Here is a 15,805-nt window from a genome sequence, read left to right as displayed (position 1 = left end):
TAGTTGTTAGCATTTTAAGTATGGGCTAAAAATGTTTCGTGTACTGTTTTCTTTTAGCCTTATAAAAAAGTTATCACTGCTTTTGTCTTTTAAGCACAATTTTGTCATCTTTATGGACAAATGTTTTTCGCAGTAGCAATTCATCCTAATTACTGCTCAAAATGTGCTCTTTTTTGTCATTCCCACTTCCTTCATCCCTAGCTGCCTTTTTTAGTGACATAAAATAAATAGTGCCACCCTTGCCCTGCAGGATTGTTGTGATCCATTCACATCCATTTTAATAACCAACCAAGAACACAAATCAACTACACAACACACAATGCCCCCAAGCACAATTTCACAACTAAAAACTACCATCCAACCCATTCCACTCTACACCACATATATCCACTCTACTACAAACCAAAATACATGGGTAAAGCACATTTTAATTTGCAACACCAGTAGCCCTAACACTCACAAATGTGAGACCGATTGCATTGTAAATGATTGTTTTAAATGCTGTCACTCGCTATGCCTGATGGTCCAGACCTGTTGATTCAAAATTTGACTTACGCTGCCAACAAAGCAATGCTTGGAAGGGGGTGACCCATTGCTTTGCTGTGCCCTGAACCAGAATGTGTATGCCACTTCAACAAAGCAAGGCTAATGGGTGGTTGACCCAACTTCTCTTGAATTATTAATTTTATGCCACCCCTAAAAGTAGACATTCGGACAAGAGCTTGGAGATGCCGAGTCAGGACTTTAATCCTGTGAATCTTGGAGTACTATAGGGTGGTCCTGCATCAAACAAATATAATCTTTTCAAAAAATGTTAATCTAGTCCGTCCCTTTGATTGGAATTGGGTTGGTACAGAATATAAATTTTGTATGACAAGACATTTTCATTGCAACCAATGTTTGGCAACCTGGGTGTAGCACTTAATGGGACCCCCCAAACAGATGAAGAGTGTATTGTTTGGATGCAAAGTAAAGCTTCAAAGAACTTAATGAAAGGGGGAAAAGCTAAGGAGGAAGCATGTGTTTGTCTCCTGAATTGCCTGGAAAACCTTGAACTCTTTCTTCTGGTGTGTCCTTACTGCAAAAGAGGGAGCAAAGCATTGTCTTTATCAATGTGTCGAAAGTGGTAGGGCGACTTTTAAAGATGGCAGGAAAAGATCAGGCAAATACGGTGCTGTAATAGAAGTCCAAGGGTGTTTAGGGGTATATGAAATTGTGCTTTTTGACTAGTTGCTCTGTGAACTGTTTATTGATCGTTGTAGGAAATTGGTTTACTGGTTGAAGGGGGTGAAACCCTACTCGAGCAACAAACACAATTCTTTGTCTGGGTGTAACACAAGCAAACCCTAAATTAACCTGTGCACAATCCTCTTGTAGCTTGGTACAAAACAGTAATGCTTAACTTAAAGGCAATGTGTAAAGTATTTATGAAGCACACAAACAGTAATAAAGTGAAAACACAGCACGAAAAATTCCACACCAATTTTAGAAGAATAGAGTAAAATTTAATAAATTATTTGACACCAAAGCAACAAAAATCCAGTCCTTATAAACGGAGATATGTAATTTCAAAGACTTCGGGAAACAAAAAGTGCTTAAAAGCACAAAGCGCCAACAGTAATTATCTGGTTGCGCCATACTGGGACAAAGTCACAAGCTTAGGCTAAACAAAGCACTTCAAATCCTGGTTGCAGAGTTTTGCATAGTTCCACATCGAGGATGTATTGCGCAGCAGCAGTTCCAGTGCGGAGCTGCAAGAAGATATGTCATGCTGCGTCTGTTCTACTAGTACAACAACTGGGCTGGCAGTGCACCTTCAGGCCCACTTCCAAAAGTCCAGGGCTGGGGTGGCACCATTTAGGGTGCAGGGCTCCCAGCAAGCAGAGTCCATATGCAGGGTTCAAGGTGGTTGGAGCATTTTCTGTCCCTGAAGCTCCGATGAGGAGGCCAGCCAACTAGCCTGTGGAGTCGCACTGGTCGTCCTGGATTCAAGGTGCAGATCCAGTCCTTCTCACTCAGGAAGCGGGCAGCAGATCAGCAGTCCTTATTGCAGCAGAGCAGCACAGCACTCCTTCCGAGTCTTCCATAGTTCCAGTGGTGTAATGAAAAGTTGGGTCGGAGGGTCCACTATTTATCCCTGGTGCCAGCTTTGAAGTGGGAGAAGTGTATAGAGGGTTCCATCCCCAAAGATGTTTGGAATTTTTTTACTCCCTGCCATGGCACAAATTTGTCTGGGGACACAAAAGACTAATGTGAAACCTTTATTAAGTGTGCTGAGGCAGAGCATTTGTGATGTGCCAGTGTGGTAGGTCACAGCGCTACCCCCGTATCAATGCAGAAATGGCCCATCTTGCCAACACCTATTCCCCCTTTGTCGCACTGTCTGGGAACTGTACACAAAGACAGACTGCCAGCTACACCTAATCATGTGATCCAGGATACAGGCAACAAATGGTTCAGGACAAGAAAATGGCAACTTTCTAAAAGTAGCATTTTCAGAATGGGGACTTTAAAATCAAATTTATCACAAAGAGGGTTTAAAATTACAATTCTTTAGACACCAAACTTTATATTCCTAACTGCTCCCAATTGAAAGTTATCACTTATAAAATATAATAATGTAACCCCAGGTTATATTGTGGGAGAGGCAGGCACTGTTTTTCACTACCATGACATGTAAAAGGTTAAAAGTACATGTCAAATGTTTTAAATACACCCCACCGTGGCCTGTAGGTTGTTTAAGTCCTACCCTAGGAGTGACTGGTATGTATTGAAAAGGAAGGTTCAGGCTTGGCAAAAGATTTAGTTTTCCAGGTCGAAATGGTAGTTTAAAACTACACACAAAGGCTTCGAAGGCAGACCTACAACATGTTTTAAAAGCCTACCTAAGTGGGTGGCACAATAAGTACTGCAGACCCACTGGTTGCATTTCATTTACACATCCTTGGTAAATGTAGTACCACTTTATCAAGGAGTTGCAATGAAATTAAGTATGTCAATTGGGTGGAATCCAATGCTAGCATGTTCTAGGGAGAGGATACACACACGTTAGCACTGGTTTGCAGTTGTAAAGTGCACAGTCATAAGGCCAGCAAAAATGAGTCCGCAAAAACAGGAGGATTAAAGGCAAAAGGTTAGGGAAAACCACGCCAAAGATGACAGTTCCAAGCATTATTTATTCAACTCTCAGGTTGTATTATGTATGTGATATTTAAACATTAGTGACTTTATAGTTTTAAAAAATATATATATATATTTGCTTCTATTGTGCAGTACAGCGGAAAGCTCTTTATTACCAAAAGCTCAAGGAAGTAAATGTAAATCTATTCCAGTAGTCCTGTCTCCGGCTCTTGAAACATTGAGAATATATTTGTCAATTCACTAGAAGGCTTCGATGCCATAGAACAGCTGTCCACAGTGGTCTATTGATGTCTCTGTGATAGCAGGCATTGGCAAACATATCTGGTTGTGGCATTTCTTTTTGATTGTAATGTTTAAACCTACATCGTTAAAGCTGTCTCCCGTCTCCATCCTTTACAGCTCATGCCCACTTCAGCTAGCACCGTGTGTATAGCAGTGCTATCAGTAAATTTGCCATTGTCTTTTTCTAGGCAGCTGAGAGGACGTCATCAAGGTGAAGCATTTTACTGCTGAAGACTGGAAGTAATTGAAGGGTTCAGCTGCTTTAATCATGGAACTACCCTTCCGGAAAGAATTGGACAAGTACAAGGATATTGATGAGGATGAAATTCTTGGCAACCTTTCGGAGGCTGAGCTGAAGCAACTAGAGAATGTTCTGGAGGAACTTGATCCAGAGGTGTGTATATCTGTTTATATTGCGCAGAAAGTAACCTAGATATCACTGTAATATCCAAGTTTAACATCTTAATTCCCAAGCAGTATTGTGTAGTCTGTTAGTACAATCCCCTAATCGAACTGTGCTGCGTACAATATTCGCCTTCTGGTAGCATAGCAAACAACTAAAAGGCTTTGCTGTGTGTTGGAAGCACAATACTGATCACCTCTAAAATATAGTATATAACATGCTGTACATGAAAAGTTACATTTTGCAGTCATTATGAGTTATGTATTAAATAGCCCAGTAAATGTTTCATTGTACCACAAGATGCTTCTCCTACTTTGTTCGACTTCGCATAATTTATGTCCTGTCATATTAGCCCAACATTGTACTATGCCAAAGCATCGCAAAAAAAAACAAGTTTGATTTCAGTCATAGGGTACCTAGTGTTTTTAGCTTGTATAGTTTATTTTTAGAATGTTTATTTAATGTCAGTTCTGCTGCATGCATTTTTCTTGAAAAAAATTTTTTTTATAACTGAATACCATGTAAATCAAAGTAATGCGTTCTCTGCTCATGTATATTTTTGTCCTAATCTATTTTGGTTTTTTTTGTCTTGTGTGGAGAAAGTGTAATTCAACTTTTTGCTAAAGGCATGGGATGGTTAAGTACATTATCTGCTTTTTTGACCTTGTAACATTTGAAGCAGTGAACACTTGCTAGGTAATCATTGTAGCTAGACTTTGTCTTACTACTTATAGTTCTCTACAACGCATTTCTTCTCATATCGTAAAATCCACTAATACCATCCAAAGCTTTCATTGTTATGTTATATGTATTCCTATGGCGCTCTATCACCTGGGAGGGTATCCTGGTGCTTTTGCAGGTATGTGAGGCTAGCCCTGAGGGGACTTACTTGAAGAATCAGGTCACCAGCTTCTTGCGAAATTCAAGAAGAGGAGCCTTTAATATGGTGTAGGAGTTTTACACTTTTTACGAGTGATGTATGAGAAGGCTTGACCTGTTCACCTGTTTTTGAGTATGTTTGAGACGTGTGCTAGTTAAGAGTTGGGCTATTGGGAGGTGCCTGGGTGGTTGGTGTAAATGATCGCAGCTCTTCAGGTAGGCTGGGCCTGTCTTGTGTAGAACTTTATATGTGTGGGTGAGAAGCCTGTACTGTGCACCCTTGTGTAGCGGAGCCAGTGGAGTCCCGTCAGGAGAGGTATGATGTGAGATCGGAGTGGGAGATTGAGGACAAGTCCGTCAGCTGTGTTTTGAACAGTCTGTGGTCTGTTTGAGTTGTTTGGTGATTACTGCTGGGTATACAGCAGTCCCTAGTCCAGTCTGCTTGTGATGAGGGCTTGAGTGACGGTCTTCATGGCGTTTTGTAGTGCTGTACTGTAAATAGTCATTAAAAATAACTCTTAACTTAGCTGGTAATTACTTTAATGAAAGGTATTGTCCTCCGGTAAGGAGTCAATTAGGAAAGTAACTCATAAGATAAAATAATGTAGTTATGTAAAAGGATGGGTGCTCTCCAGCTCAATAGTTTGAGAACTTATTCACGTTTTAGGTACACATTACTGCATGGAATAATCAAGTCATGTTGACAGAACAATATTTTACTGTCCTGTAGCCTCTGCCTTCTACATGTGAGGCTTATAATGGATCCTGATTTCAATTGATGTGCCACTTACCATAAAGTGTCAAAACTGATTTCAAGTTTGAAGGCTTATCTTGCATTCATGCTTCTCTGAATGAGCGTTTCTTGCAAAAGGCTTAGAAGAGCCCAGAAAGTCCTGCAATATTCCGTGCTACAAGTGTTCAACCGCTCTACACAGCTAAAATGTTAGTGTCTAGACCGATTATTCTGAAATCTTATAAAATTTTGATAAGGAAGCCATGACAGAGTAGGACCTCAAGAAAGTTGTAAGAATTGTGAAAGCTTTCTGACATCTTACTTTAAGGATAAATCTCAGAATTGTCGTTGGAGAGTGTTATTCATAACCCTCTTTAAAGTAGAAGCCTGCAGGATGACCTTTAAAGTTTGTTGAGCCTATATCTATTTTTCAACTTAGAAATATAGGATTTAAGGAGTTTAGCTGAGAAGCTGCATCTCTAAAGGAACCCGGTATATACAAAATACAGTGAATTTAATTTCTAGTTAATTCTGCCCGATGATATCTCAAAGTCCTGTTGCTGTTAAATAATTCCAGCAAACATTGTGCTGTCATGGAATAATATTTTCTTGACAAATGTGGCAGAAGATTAATCCACTAGGTGCTCATTTTTTTGACTAAAAGTTTGAAGACCACCAGAAGCAACCATGATCTAATGTGACATGCCATATAAAAATGACAAATTTCATAGCAATCGTAACGGAATAAAACGAAGAAAGTGATAGCATAATCCTCACCTCCGAGTCCTTAATAGAATTTAAATTTCCGTTACGATAGCTTGGACATTTTTCATTCATTCTATGTCCGGACCGAAGGCGAGGATTATGCTAGTTCAAAACATGCTTACCACCAATTGTGCCATATCCAGCACTGGTTTAAAATAAAAACTTTTAAAAGTTGAGTCAAAGGACCAATCGTCCGCATTCATAATATCCTCCAGGTGAGCCCCTAGGCTGAACGCCTTCGAAGCCATAGCTCCTTGAGTGGAATGTGCTCCAAAAATCTTCAAGTCTACCCCCGTCTCCTGCATAACCCACCTTACCCAATGGGCTATGGTAGGTGAAGAGACCAGTTTATGCGGTTTTCGGAGGGCGATCAAAATCTGCCTCTCCCCGGGGGATTAAATTCCACCGACATTGCCTCGTAAGCCTTCAAGCACTGAACGACATACAGCTTTGGAGAATCTGGAAGGGCCATGTAATCGATCACTCTCGTATTGGATTTGGTGCACCTGTTAACTGTGAAGGACACTCCAGAGGGAGAAAAAGACCATCCGGTAATATAGAGTGCCCGAACGTCAGAAACCCTTCTGCATGACACCATGCAGAGCAGCATATCCATCTTGGCATACAGCTCTTCCCGAGATAGGAACTCATTGGGTTGCCACGATAAGAGGTTAAGCACCTTGTTGACCTCTCACAGGGCCGAATAGCATGGTTCCGATGGCAATCATGAGCCCCATAACAGTCTGCATACAAAAGGGTTTTACCCCACCTGTGCCCTGTCCACAGGCACATGGCCCGCCGAGATGGCCAAGCGAAAGGTGTTGCTGGAACGATCAACCATACACAGTTGCTCTAAACTGGCCCGGAAATTAAGGATATGGACTACACTGACTCCCACCGGATCACAACGCCATTGCGCACACCAACTGGTCCATCTCGTCCTTGCGAACTTGTAACACTTGCTGGTGCACTCTGACCAGATGTTTGCCAGGAGCTCCACAGCCTGTGCCGAAGGTCACAGGAGCAGCCATCAACTCCTATAGTTCGCCACGCCATCAGGCAAAGGGACCCTTCCAGAACTTAGTTGGTGCGGGATCCGGTTCGGATTGAGAAGTAGAGGAGGAGAAATTTTCAGAAGAACTGGAAACCAAACTTGAGATTTCCAAATCTGGGTGATCATATACGATGTCTGTCTTCTGTCATCTGATCTGAGCTGATGGTCTAGTGATCTTCGCAAACTGGGAACATGCAAAGCCCTTCACTGGTCCCCAGCCCTGCAGGAATGCATTTGTGGCCTATGCTTAAGGATCTGGTTTCCAGCTAAAGAATCTGGGTAGCTGGTGGTCCAGCCTGGAGGCAAACTGGTCCACAGAGAAGGGGACAAAAGCTTCTGGATGAAGCTTCAACAGACTGGAATTCAGGTAATGATGAAACTGCTTATCCGCCGCTTGATTGTCCTAACCAGGAAGGCACTCGCCAAGACCAATATCTGATGATGTAAGCAGAACTGCCAGAAGTCGCTTGCCAAGTCTGAGAGGATCTTGGACCGAGTGCTTCCTAGGTGGAATATATAACTGACTGCCGAAATATTGTCTATTTTTTTTATAACACACAGGACTGAACTTTGTCTCCCATCCAACAGCGAACTGCGAAGTTACCCGCCAGGAGCTCCAAAAGGTTGATATGAAGTTTCTGCCCCTGAGGAGACCATAATCCTCCTGTGGAAAAATCTCCACACGAGCGCCCAAGCCGGACCTGCAGGCATTTGACTTCTATCACGAGGTCTAGAGCTGAGCCGAATATTACTTTCCCATTCCGCCCCTTTATGTGGAAAAGCCACCACTTAATCTCCTCCTGCGCTTCATCGGATAGAACAACCGCTTGGGAGGATGAGAGCCCCTTAGGTGCGTGGCCTTCAATCTCTGAAGGGCCTGCTAGTGAAGGGGGCCTGGAAAATGGAGGGCGATAAAAGCCCTTTCAAGCCAGTGGTCTGTCTTAGTGACACCTGTTGCCGAGACAAGGTTCTCCAGAGTTCATGTTGAGTCTTGGCCACTTTCCGGGATGGTAGACTCAACAAAGCGTCTGTGGAATCTATAACAAACTCCCAAAAATCTGCTTTTTGCGTCTGGTTAAGGAGAGATTTCTTCTCGTTTATAACAAACTCCAAGCTTTCTGTTTGGTTAATTGCCATCTGCAGCTGGCTCGACAGCTGTTGGGGGTAGGTCTTGAGCCAGGCGGAGCATATCATCGAGGTAAATTAAGTCGACCCCCTGTGCCCACAGGAACTACGCACCTTCACGAAGCAGCAGGGGGGGGCGGCAGAGGAAAGCCCGAAAGGCTGGGTCATGAATTAACTTTCTGTGGGGCAGGAAGATTAGGATGTCCAAGTAGGCATCCTTTGGGCCCAGTCAGACCATCCAGTCTGAGGGACGAAGCACTTTGTGAAGGAGGTGGGTGCCCTCCATTTTGAAATGGCTATTCATCAGCCACTCATTGAATTTGCACATATTTATGACTGTGAATTGGCCACCATCAGCCTTGTTGACACGAAAAAGATTGCTGACAAACCTACCGGAATGAGAAGTGGTTGCGCATATGGCTTCCTTCTGTAGAAGCGAGGTAACCTCTTCGTCCACCAACTCTGCCTCCTCCTGAGAGAATTGGAGAGGTCTGGCGTGATGCCTGAACTGTGGACCCCAAAACTCTATTTGAAATCCCAGTACTGTTTGCAGAACCCATGCATTGCTCGTGATTGTTGTCCACACATGGAGAAACAGTGCCAGACGGCCCCCTACTTTTGTGAGATGTACCCTACTTGAGAGAAGAAGGGCGAACACTTGCTTGTAGTGGAGGAAGCATCGAATCATTTCACTCCTCCGCCTCTGAAACGCCTGCCACGGGGTCGGGTAGTAGTTTGCAAAACCGGTCTGATCTTGGTAGTGGCCACGCCTGGAGCCTTGACCAGCCGAGCGGCCCCTGCCTCGACCGGTCCTCTCTAAAACCTGGGGAGAGAAGACCCTCTTGATGGATGAGTGAGCATTATCCAGTGATGTAAACTTATTTATAAACTTTCCCAGCTCATTTATGAATGGCTCCCCAAAGAGCCCCTCTTGGGCCACTGCTCCTGCCTCAAAATCCGTGAAGTTCACAAGTTATGGGGCCACTTTTATTAGCAAAGAGCAAAGCCGCTCTGTAGACAGTGCGCAGTTGCAATTATCTAGAAACACCACTGCACGCTGAGCCTACCTGGAGAGAACCTCTGGTGAGACCAGGGAACCTAAAGACTTGGCATCCTCTGCTATGTCTCGGATTTTGGTAATGGGAGCAAAAGCGTCCAGAAGCTTATCCTGGCATGCCCACCATGATGTATCAATCCCTTTCCTGGGGTTCTTCATGAATTTTGTGAGGAAGGTGACCATGTTGGAATTCTGGAGTTAAACCAACCTTCCCGTCCGACAAAGGACGAGGACACTCTACTTTAAGGCAGCTATGGGCGGCTTTTTACAAAGGGGTCCTTGTGCGACTCACCACATAGTTTGCCACCTCGGGGATGGGGACCCAGTCAGAGAAGCTGGGATGGAGGATGTCCTCTAGGTCCAACATATCTGAAGTGCCATCTGGTGCCGTAGAGCCAGTAGCAGGGGGGGAGAGGGTATGCACGGGGTGCCATGGTCTGGATGGACCAGCCTCCTCATCTGTATCCCCGTTGGTATCCTACTCGGTGGAGACAGGACCTGGGTTATTATCATTAAGGCATGATAAAGTCAGAGGTAGGTGGGGTGGGTGGACCTGCGCTAGAAAAGCCTCTCATAAGCATGCAAAGGCGTTGGGGAATCAACTCCTCCAACCTGAGGCGCTTGGACTGGACAGGGTCCTTCTCGGAGGGCTGGACAGGAGGTGTGAATTCTGGGGAAGTATGCCTCTGAGAAGTAAAAATTTTCACGCGTGTTCTGTTAGGTGAGGCTCTGGTCCATTGGGCCCAAAGCCTTCTTTGCTCCCCTATAATTCGAGGCATCCACAGCCTCATAGAACTCCTCATCCCACCGAAGATAGGCAAGGGAGTCCACTCTCTCTTCCAAGTCATCCTCAGCCTCCACAGCCAATTGACCTGAGGGGGCATAGAAAATATAGCGGGCCAATAACGCTGAGCTGCGCTATTATCCTAAGCGCTTCAAGACAAAGCACTTTGGAATGGCAGCATGAAGAGCTGCAGATTGGGAGCAGGTGGGAGCAGAAAATTATGAGTGAGCAAAGTCTCACAATTGGATGGGTCTATGCCCAGGACCACGAGCCCCTCTGTGCAGTGCTTAATGTAACTGGAGCGAGAGCCTGCCTGGCAGTGTGTTCCCCTTGGCTGTCACGGCGAGAAACCAACATTACTGACCCTGGAAGGGCACACTCCGTGGGTGGTAGGACTATGTTGCAGACGCTGTCTCCTGATTGGATGTTCATGGACTGTTCATGACGTCTGTTTTAACTAAATTCCCAATGATTCATGGGAACAGCTTTTTTTCTTTAATAGTTATAATGAAATGGCTTCTGTGAATAAAACGAAGAAGTGATAGCATAATCCTCGCCTCCGGTCCGGACATAGAATTGAGCATTAGTTTCAGATAGCAGAGTGCTATAATTTCATACACAGGACCATAAAAACAAATTGCTAGTACCTGTGAAGTTGAAACCATTTGAGTAGGTTAGCTTTGCATTAGCGTTAAACGGAGGCACAATACACTGAAAACCAGAAAAGGAGTAAGACCTCCGACCTTCGGTCTATGTCCACTCTCTCCCTGCAGCTCTGCTGTGCCATCTCTTACCTCCAGACCCTGACCTCCTGGAATTCCCCCCCCCCCCGGAATTCCCCCGCTCCCACCACCCAGCATCTCCTCCCTCCCACATCCCCTACTTAATGCGGACGAGCGCAGCGGGCGCGCCGCCAGCGTGCCGAAGGCTCGCCAAAGGCAAGCCCGTCTGTGCCCCGACCAGCGCCAGGAACTCTGGACCTCCCACAACCTATCGCTACGACACCACCACCCTCCCCGCACTCAACCCTGGAAGACTTAGAGAATGCCAACAGGCCTTGTCGAACACGACCCATGGCCAGTTATCCTGCCTCCACTGCTGCCACCGCCCCCCTGGCCTCCAACACCGCCAACGCCAGAAGCGGCGACACCCTAAAATGCGTCCTCCTCAACGTACGCTCGGTACACAAACACGCCATGGAAATCTGGAACCTACTCGACTATATCGCCAGACATCGCCTTCTTCACAGAGACCTGGACCAACGCATCCTCCGCCCCCGACATCAGCACCGCCATCCCAGATGGATACAAGATCCAGAGGAAAGACCACCCCAACCACTCAGGAGGGGGCCTAGCCATTGCCCACAAGAGCACCCTCCGCCTCCCCACCTCCAGCAAAACCTTCCCCCTCCACTGAACACCTGCACTTCCAGATCCAGACCACCCCTAAAGCCACACTCCGAGGAACCCTCATCTACAGAACCCTCGGCCCCCGAACACCCTTCACCACCACCGACTTCATCGCACCCCACGCCATTGCCTCAACAAACTACATACTAATTGAAGACCTGAACTTCCACCTTGACGACCCCAACTCCACTGTCCTTCGTGACAACCTTGCCAGCATCGGACTTAAACAACTTGTCAACCTACCGACCCACAGAGCAGGACACACCCTCGACCCCCATCTTCGCGGCAGTAAACCGCATCCAATTAAGCCACACAACTCAGCCGCCATGGACTGACCACCACTACGTACGCTTCGCCATCAACAAACCCAAGGCACCCAAACCAGCCCCACGCCCACCACAAAGGAACTGGAGCAAGTTTACGGATGAGCAACTTAACTCCACCTTCACCCGAGACAACCACACCTGGGCACCCGACTGCACAGACGAGCTCGCCCCGCTACACAACCCCGACAGACAACGTCCCAGGAAAGCCGCCTGGTTCACCCCCCCACTCCAAGAAGCCAGACGCACCTGCAGATGCCTGGAGAAGAACCGTAGAAACACCAAGACAACCGAAAACCACACCACCTACAAGGACGCCATGACGGACTACCACAACCAGATCAGAACCACCAAGAGGAACTTCATCCACTACAAACTCCTGGCCAACTCCAAGGAACTTTTCAGTGTCATTCAAGAATTCACCAACCCACGCAGTGAAGCCACAGACATCACCCCATCCCAAGACCTCTGTGACAAGCTTGGAACCCATTTCCACCTGGAGATCAAAAAGCTGTACGACAACTACATCGACCAGGCGCCATAGACGGCCCCCCGCTACCCAGCAACACCAGCCAGCCCACCATCTACAACTGGACACCGATCACGGCAGAAGACACCGCCTCGACAATGAAAAGCATCCACTCGAGGGCCCCCACCAACCCCGGCCCCCCTCACATCTACCACAGAACCGCGGCTGCCATCGCACCCGAACTGCAACGCACCATCAACACAACCTTCAAAACGGGCACCTTCCCAGACGACTGGAAGCACGCAGAAGTCAGACCTCTGCTCAAGAAGCCCACAGCTGACCCCACCGTCGTCCTGAATTATCGGCCCATCTTGCTCCTCCCCTTCGCTCCCAAAGTTGCCGAGAAAACAGTCAACAGTAAACTGACACGATTCATTGAAAACACCGTCCTCGACCAGTCCCAATCCAGATCCCGAAGCAACCACAGCACAGAGACTGCCCTACTCGCTGCCACAGATGACATCCGCACCCTCCTGGACCCAGGCCACTCCGCAGCCCTCATCTTACTCGACCTATCAGCGGCCTTCGACACCGTCTCCCACCGCACACTAGTCGCCAGACTACACGGCGCAGGCATACAAGGAACAGCCCTGGACTTGATCCGATCATTCCTCACGGAAGAAGCCAAAGGATCAGACTCCCACCCTTCCTCTCTGACCCCACGAAAATCACCTGCGGAGTCCCACAGGGTTCATCCTGGAGCCCCACCCTCTTCAACATCTACATGGCCCCCCTCGCAGTCATCGTCCGATAACACTGCCTCAAAATGGTATCCTATGCTGACGACACCCAGCTCATCCTCTCCCTCACCAAAGAACCCACCACTGCCAAACTCAACCTCCAGAAAGGAATGCAAGACGTCGCAGTCTGGATGACCAACAGATGCCTGATGCTCAACGTTGAGAAGACCGAATTCCTCGTCCTCGGTACCACCCCTTCTGCATGGGACAGCACCTGGTGGCTGACCGCCCTCGGAAGCCCACCTACCCCCTCAGACCACGCCAAGAACCTCGGCATCGTACTCGACTCATCACTCACCATAAACTGACCGGTCAACGCCATCACCTCCAGCTGCTTCAACACCCTCCGTAAGACTTTCAAGTGGATCCCCTCTGAGTCAAGGAAGACAGTCATCCACGCACTCATCACCAGCAGACTGGAATATGGAAACGCACTATATGCCGGCATCAACAAGTCCCTACTCCGCCAACTCCAGACAATACAGAACACCGCTGCCAGACTTGTCCTCGGCATCCCCCGACACTAACACATCAGGACCCCGACTCTAGTTCAGCGACTCCATCACCGACTTCATCAGCACGCACACCCACACCTCCACCGTCTACATCCTCCTTGGAGACCTGAACTTTCACCTTGAGAACAACAGCAGCAACTCCACCACCCTGATCGATAACCTCGCCAACCTCGGACTGAAGCAACTCGTCACAACGCCTACCCACTCCGCCGGCTACACGCTCGACCCCGTCTTCTCCTCAAGCTCCCACGTCTCCTTCTCAAGCTCCCACGTCTCCTTCAGCCACACCACCGAACTCCCCTGGACTGACCACCGCTGCATCCACTTCACCTTCCAGAATCCCACCACACACCACCGCACCCAACAGATCCCCCGCCGCTGCTGGAGCAAAATCGCCGTAGACCAACTACACGCAAACCTCGCTCTCAGCCCACCCACCAAACTCTACAACACAGACAACGCTGCCCACAACCTCAGATGCTGGATCGATGACTGCGCCAACATCCTCGCCCCGCAGAAGAATCCCTCCTACAGAGACACCAGCAATAGGGCCAGTTGGTTCACCCCAGAACTTCTAGCCTCCAAGCGAGCCTGCCGGAAATTAAAGAAGAAATGGCACAGTGAGCAGACTCCAGACAGCCACGCAGCCAACAAGGACGCCACCCACAACCACCATCACCTCATCAGGACTGCCAAGAGGACCTCCTTCAAAGACCGTCTCGATGACAACGCACACAATAGCAAGGAGCTCTTCAACATCGTGAAGGAACTTTCCAACCCCAGCTCCAACGCCAACGACATCCCGCCGTCGCAAGCCCTGTGCGACTCCCTTGCCACTTTTTTCCACCGCAAGATAGCAGACATCCACGACAGCTTCAACACCCAGACAGCCCCAGCAGACATCAACACAACAGACTCTCCGCACACCATCGACCATGACCCCCAGCTAGCCTGGGCGATTGTGAGCTTCAATGACACCATCAAGACATTGAGCACAATCCACTCCGGCTCCCCGTCAGACCCTTTCCCGCACCACATCTTCAACAAAGCCAGCAGTTCCATCGCACCCCATCTGCGCAACGTCATCAATCTTCCGGCCCATCTCCCTGCTTCCGTTCCCGGCCAAGGTCATCGAGAAGATAGTCAACAGACAGCTAACCCGATACCTTGAAAAAAACCAGAATTCTGGACCCTTCCCAGTCAGGGTTCCGCAGCAACCACAGCACTGAGACTGACCTTATCGCAGCCACTGACGACATACGGACCCTGCTGCCCTGAGAGGTCCAGGAGACCGCGGCCCTCATCCTCCTGGACCTCTCCGCCGCCTTCAACACTGTCTGCCACCGCACACTACGCACACGCCTCCACGCCATAGGGATCCGAGACAAGGCTCTGGAATGGACCACCTCCTTCCTCTCCGGCAGAACCCAGAGCGTCCGCCTTCCCCCTTTCCGATCCGAAGCCTTCGAGATCTGCGGCGTACCCCAGGGCTCTTCCCTCAGCCCTACTCTGTTCAACATCTACATGGCTCCGCTCGCACACGACACCCAACTGTTCCTCTCCCTCACCAAGGACCCCATCACCGCCAAATCCAACCTTCACAAAGGAATGAAGGCCATCGCCGACTGGATGAAGATCAGCCGACTGAAGGTGAACACGGACAAGACGGAGGGCCTCATCCTCGGCTCCAACCCTTCAGCCTGGAACGACTCCTTGTGGCCGACGGCACTGGGGGCAGCCCCGACACCCACCGACCACGCACGCAACCTGGGAATCATCCTCGACTCAACGCTCTCAATGACCAAGTAAATCGTCGCCTTCTCCTGCTTCAACACCCTCCGGTTGCTCCGCAAGATCTACAGGTGGAACCCGACCGACACAAGAACAACAGTCACCCAGGCCCTCGTCAGCAGCAGACTCGACTACGGAAATGCCCTCTACGCGGGAGCCCCAACCAAGCTCATCAAACGTCTGCAACGCATCCAAAATGCCTCATTCACAACTGATCCTCGATGTACCATGCCACAGGCACATCGCTCCCCACCTGAGAAACCCGCACTGGCTCC

The 15,805-nt window shown here is 48.2% G+C and overlaps 1 protein-coding gene across 1 annotated transcript in view; it reads left to right on the top strand.

Moving 5' to 3' along the window:
- The window catches only part of LOC146860319 (tropomodulin-3-like), a 331,475-nt gene that overhangs the window by 107,859 nt on the left and 207,811 nt on the right, over nucleotides 1–15,805 (top strand). The window contains exon 2 of the mRNA XM_085644183.1: nucleotides 3,612–3,817. Coding sequence (XP_085500309.1) covers nucleotides 3,692–3,817 — 126 coding nt within the window. The 5' untranslated portion in view covers nucleotides 3,612–3,691. The remainder of the gene's footprint in view (nucleotides 1–3,611; nucleotides 3,818–15,805) is intronic.

Source organism: Triturus cristatus, chromosome 3_1 (genome assembly GCF_964204655.1).
Source record: "Triturus cristatus chromosome 3_1, aTriCri1.1, whole genome shotgun sequence".
In the NCBI taxonomy this organism is placed as follows: domain Eukaryota; kingdom Metazoa; phylum Chordata; class Amphibia; order Caudata; family Salamandridae; genus Triturus; species Triturus cristatus.
This window is presented reverse-complemented; position numbering and strand designations above follow the sequence as displayed.